We start from the raw sequence: 5,891 nt of genomic DNA, 5'->3' as shown, positions 1-5,891 counted from the left end.
GGGGTTTCACCATGTTGACCAGGATGGTCTTGATCTCTTGACCTCGTGATCCACCCGCCTCGGCCTCCCAAAGTGCTGGGATTACAGGCTTGAGCCACCGCGCCCGGCCTTGATTTCTTTTAAAATTCTTTTGTGGTAGGTAGGTTCATTGTTTCTTAAGAATTAAATTAAGGCTAGTATTTTTTGATACATTTTAAGTAACACAAAGTTTAACTTCTATTTAAACATATGATATACAGTACATTGAAAGACGTCAGTGTTTAGGAAGTGTTTAGTAAGTATACATTGAAAGACCTCAGTATTTTAGAAGTGTTTAGTAAGTAATATCAGTTTCCTTAAATGATTCTAGGTAATTGTATAGGTAGATTGTGTTACTCATATTTTTATATCCTCAGTGAAATAAAATTCTTTTTTTTTTGAGTCAGGGTCTGGCTCTGTTGCCTTGGCTAGAGTACAGTGGCATGATCTTGGCTCACTGGAACCTCTGCCTCCCAGGCTGAAGCCATCCTTCCACCTCAGTTTCCTGAGTAGGTGAGAGCACAGGCATGAGCCACTATGTCCTACTAGGAGCTACCACATCCGGCCTAAACTTTATTGCTTTAATTTTTTTCTTTCTACACCCACAACTGTAACATTTCCCTTAGTTTTTACTTTGAATGTGCGTACTCTCATATGACTTACGATATGGCTATATTTTCAGTTTGCTAGAGCTCTGCAATTAATTTAAAACATGAAATGCTAATAAGGGAATTCTTTAAATTTTGTTTTAATAGTGAAAGCAAGTTGAATACATTGGTGCAGAAGCTTCATGACTTTCTTGCACACTCATCAGAAGAATCTGAAGAAACAAGTTCTCCTCCACGACTTGCAATGAATCAAAACACAGGTAAATTGAAAAAGAATGTGCTATACCTTCTAGTCTTTTTTCTGTTTTTCTTTTACACTTAACGGAGGTAATCATTTATTTTTTCAGGGAGCAGCTTTTAAAAGATTTCAGTTTGTGGAAAATGACAGATTAGCAAGCTTTATAGAAGCCCCTATTATGTATCTTAGCCGTATCTGATATAGGAGATTTTAATTTTGGTAAGTATGACTATAGAAAGCTTAGAAAAGGAAGCACTTATGGTTTTATATGTAATGGAAATGTCTTATAGAATGGCTAGTGAATGTTGACTGTGAAAAAATAGTATTAGAGGAGGCAGGAGTAGTATAGGAATGTTTTATCCTAGCAATTACTCATGTATTAGGAGTTAAATTTTTATTTTTATTTTTGAGATGGAGTCTTGCTCTGTTACCGAGGCTGGAGTGCAATGGTGTGATCTTGGTTCACGGCAACCTCTGCCTCCCGGGCTCAAGCTATTCTCCTGCCTCAGCCTTCTGAGTAGCTGGGATTGCAGGCGCCTGTCACCATGTCTGGCTAATTTTTGTATTTTTAGTAGAGACTGGGTTTCATCGTGTTAGGTAGGCTGGTCTGGAACTCAAGTGATCTGCTCTCCTTGGCCTCCCAAAGTGCTAGGATAACAGGCATGAGCCATTGCACCCCACATAAGAGTTAAATTTTTATGTTGTTCGATAGTATCAGACTCCTTGGGTTCAAGCAATCTTCTCACCTCACCCTTTCTAGTAGCTGGGATTACAGGTGTGTGCCACCATGCCTGGTTAATTTTCAAAAAATTTTTTTTAGAGACATGGTCTTGCTGTGTTGTCCAGACTGGTCTCGAGCTTCCTGGCTCCAAATGATTCTCCTGCCTCAGCCTCCTGAGTAGCTGAAATTAAATGCATGAGCCATTGCACTTGTTCTCTTTTTTAAGAAAACATTTTGTATCATGTGACAGCATTTTCAGGTTTTTAAGGGTAACTACAATACATAGCACACACAGACATACACAGTATGTACAAAAAAGGTATAAGAGGTGGATCATAGTGAAAAGTTCAACCATATGTGTAGTTAGAGTTCAAGAAGGAAGAAAGAATTGGTTAAAAGTCCAATTGGAAGAGATATTGGCTGAGCATTTTCTAAAAAGTGATGAAAGACATCAGGCTACAGATTCAAGAAGTTTGTGAACCCTGAGCAGGATAAATATAAAGAAAACTATAGCTAGACATATCATAACCAAACTCCTAAAGAACAAAAACCAAGAGAAAAATCTCTTAAGTAGACAAGAGGAAAAAAATATATTATTTTCAAAGGAATAACTCTAACATTGGAAGCTCACTTAACAACAGAAATGATAGAAGGCAGATGACAATGAAATGATTTCTTTAAAATGTCAAAGAAAAGTATAGTCATGCATCACTTAACTGTGGGGATATTTTTGAGAAATTAATTATTGGGTGATTTTGTCGTCCAAACATTATGGAGGGTACTTACATAGTCTACCACACACTTAGGCTATATGCCTGTTGCTCTTAGGCTACAAACCTGTGCAGCATGTTGTTGTACTGAATACTGTAGGTAATTGGAACACAATGGTAAGTGTTTGTGCATCTAAACACATGGAAACATAGAAAAGGTACAGTAAAAATACACTATTATAATCTTATGGGATCACCAATGTATATGTGGTCAGTCATTGAGGGAAATGTCTTTGTGTGGTATGTGATTGTAATTGCCAACATAGAACTGTATATCCAGTGAAAACATCCTCCATAAATGAAGGATGGAATAAAGCCATATCTGGGCAAACAAAACATGAGAACTTGATGTCAACAGACCTACGCTAGAATAAATAACTGCACTAGAGGAAATTACAGGTTTTCTGAAATGAGAAGGAAAATACTTTGAAATGGCAACACCAAAATACAGGAAGTAATGAATAAGATTGGGAAAGCTAAATAGGTGGGTAAACTAAATAAAGTTATTTAAGCCACAGTCCCTATTCTTATTTCATCAATTATTCCAGTAATGTTCATAGATAAGTTTTCTCCCCTTAAGTTCAGGATCCAGTTCAAGATTTCATAGTCATGTTTCTTTGGTCTTTTAAAAATTTGGCCTGGCACGGTGCTTCACGCCTGTAATCCCAGAACTTTATGAGGCCGAGGCGAGCCAATAACTTGAGGTCAGGAGTTCAAGACAAGCTGACCAACATGGTGAAGCCCCGCCTCTACTTAAAATACAAAATTTAGCCGGTGTGGTGGCACAAACCTGTGATCCCAGCTACTCAGGAGGCTGAGGCAGGAGAATCGCTTGATCCTAGGAGGCAGAGGTTGCAGTGAGCCAAGATCGCACCACTGCACTCCAGCCTGGGCAACAAAGCACGACTCCACCTTAAAAAAAAAAAAAAAAAAAAAAAAGAAGCAGTTTGTCTGCCTTTTAGAACGATGACATTTTAAAAAAATGTACAGGTGTATGGCTTTGTCGATTTGTCAAATGGCCCTTGGTGGGATCATCTGTTTAGTTATGATTAGATTCAGGTTATACATTTTTGGCAGGAATACTACATAAAGTGGTGTTCTGTTCATCTCTGTGCGTCTTATTACATGGCATGTGTTGTGATTTGTCCCTTTACTGGTGATGTTACTTAGGTTGTTTGGTTATGGTTGTGTTGCTAGATAATCCCAGTATAATGTTATGCTTTATTCCATTGTAACTAATAACTAATTTAATGGGGGGCACTTTGAGATAACTAAGGTATTCTTTTTATTATCAAAACTTAACTCCATGTTTTCTTTTTGCAAATGACCACAAAGTTAACAGTTTAAAACAACTCAGATTTGTTATTTTACAGTTCTATAGGTTCAGAGTCCAGTGGGCCTTGCTGGACCCTTCTCAGGGTATCACAAGATCAACAGCAAGATGGTAGCAAGACTAGGCTTCTTTCTGGAGAGTGTAGAAAAATCCATCCCTAAGCTCATTCAGGTTGTTGGCAAAATTCAGTTCCTTATAATGGTAGATCGGAGATCCTTCTTTCTCACTCACTATTGGCCAGGGCCCTCTCTCTCAGCCCTTTTCAGGTGTCCTCATTTCATCTTACATGATGCTCTCCATCTTCAAAACTGGCAACAGGACTTCAAGTCTCTCTCAAGCTTTGAAGCTCTCTGACTTAACTTTTTATTTGCTAATTCTGTTGCCCTCTGCTACCAGCTGAAGAAATTTTTCTGTTTTTAAGGATTTGTGTGATTAGACTAGATCCCCCTCCCTCTCATCTCCTCCTGATTATCTCTCGATTTTAAAATCAACTGTGCCATGTTACATAACACAGTTATGGGAATGATATGTCATCACATTGATAGGTTCTGGGGATTAGCGATGTAGAATCTTGTGGGCCATTCTTAGAAATTCTGTTTATCAGAGCATACATTTATGATTCTTAGCTGAATGATTTAGTACTTTGATGGGTTCAAAATGGTGATATTGTAATCTGTCATTCCTTCTGTGTTTTTTAGTTGATATATTATATTGTAAGGGAGGGGTTCATGTTCTAACCTATTCATTTATTTGTATTAGTATATACTTAAATTTTTTTCATGAATATTCTTTGTCATTGTTTATTTTGATGCTCAAATTATATCAGTTCTGGCTAGTAGGAGCACCGTCTGGATGGCTCCTGCTGACCTTTTTACAAGTCCTCATCATTTCTTCAACACATTCTGTCTTTTTGTCCCCTCAAAATCTTCAAGGCTTACGTTCCATTTTCTGTTCTCCAGCTCTAGAATCAGTTATTTTTTGCAGGAGTTTTGATTCCTTTTAGTGGGATATAGTATTTAGAAATCAAGATTAGGGTGTGTGATGTGCTCATTGCCACCAAGATGTCTTTGTTTCCAGGCTCTTTCAACAGAGAAAGCCAGTAATGTTTTACATTTTCATGAGCTGATGCTGATACTTTTAATTTTAATTCAATTCCACAGTATTCATTCTAGACTTCCGCTTTTCATATTTTTAACTTCTTTCTGTAACAGAAAGAAACCTGGTTCCTATTATCCCCAAATTTTTAATTTATTTTTATTTTTATTTTTTTGAGATGGAGTCTTACTCTGTCGCCCAGGCTGGAGTGCAGTGGTACCATCTCAGCTCACTGCATCCTCTGCCTCTTGGGTTCAAGCAATTCTCCTGTCTCAGCCTCCCAAGTAGCTGTGACTACAGGTGTGCACCGCCATGCCTAGCTAATCTTTGTATTTTTAGTAGAGATGAGGTTTTGCCATGTTTGCCAGGCTGGCCTGGAACGTCTGACCTCAGGTGATCCACACACCTCAGCCTCCCAAAGTGCTGGGATTACAGGCGTGAGCCACCACGCCTGGCCTATCCCTAATTTATTTGTATTCGTTTGTCTAGTCCTCATTGTACCCACAGTGTCAGAATTGTTATCCATACCATCACATTAAAGAAATGTAACTATAGTTCAGTATTTGTTTAAAGTTCTTTTTGTCTTTAGAATGAAGTTAAATTGTTGGAATCTTGTGTTCACTAGTTGAGGAACTCTTTCAGTAGTGGTATCTCCAACTGGATAAACAAATGTCACTTATAAATACCAATTAAATTCTGTGCAGCATACTGAAGGCTAGATATCAACAAAAAGTAGATGAACTGGAGGGGTGTCAACACATGGAAGAAGGAAATTCCAATGGCTGAATTCTCTATTGTTAATCCTTTTTGCGTCAGCCAAGGATCTACTTAGTTCTATCTGTGGCAGTTAAGACTTGGATAAAAATCTACAGTCTTATTGGATGTGAAATCAAGGAAAAAAATTTAGGGAGACCATAGCAGCTGTAATATGAGTAGAGAGATCCCACCTAGAAAAGAGCCACAGAGTGGGAACACCAGATTGCACAAAAACTCTGCCCATAGCTCTGGTCCAGCTGCCTAAGTGCAGCCCAGATTCCAGCTAGGCTGGTTAGGACTAAAAGAACAGAATAAAAGTTTTGAGTTGTTTGCTACTACAGGGTGGACAGGG

General features: G+C 38.3%; 1 protein-coding gene across 12 annotated transcripts in view; it reads left to right on the top strand.

Moving 5' to 3' along the window:
• Positions 1–5,891, top strand: part of LOC108297236 (transcriptional regulator ATRX) — a 224,578-nt gene that overhangs the window by 66,374 nt on the left and 152,313 nt on the right. For 10 of the 12 annotated variants that reach the window (XM_017519955.2, XM_017519956.2, XM_017519954.2 and 7 more), the window contains one exon: positions 774–886. The exons of the other annotated variants lie outside the window; for them this stretch is intronic. In XM_017519955.2, coding sequence (XP_017375444.1) covers positions 774–886 — 113 coding nt within the window. The remainder of the gene's footprint in view (positions 1–773; positions 887–5,891) is intronic. 12 annotated transcript variants of the gene reach the window in all.

This window comes from Cebus imitator, unplaced genomic scaffold, assembly GCF_001604975.1.
Source record: "Cebus imitator isolate Cc_AM_T3 unplaced genomic scaffold, Cebus_imitator-1.0 Scaffold783, whole genome shotgun sequence".
Taxonomy (NCBI): Eukaryota; Metazoa; Chordata; class Mammalia; order Primates; family Cebidae; genus Cebus; species Cebus imitator.
The sequence above is the reverse complement of the archived record's forward strand: the minus strand, read 5'-3'. Positions and strand labels throughout refer to the sequence as shown.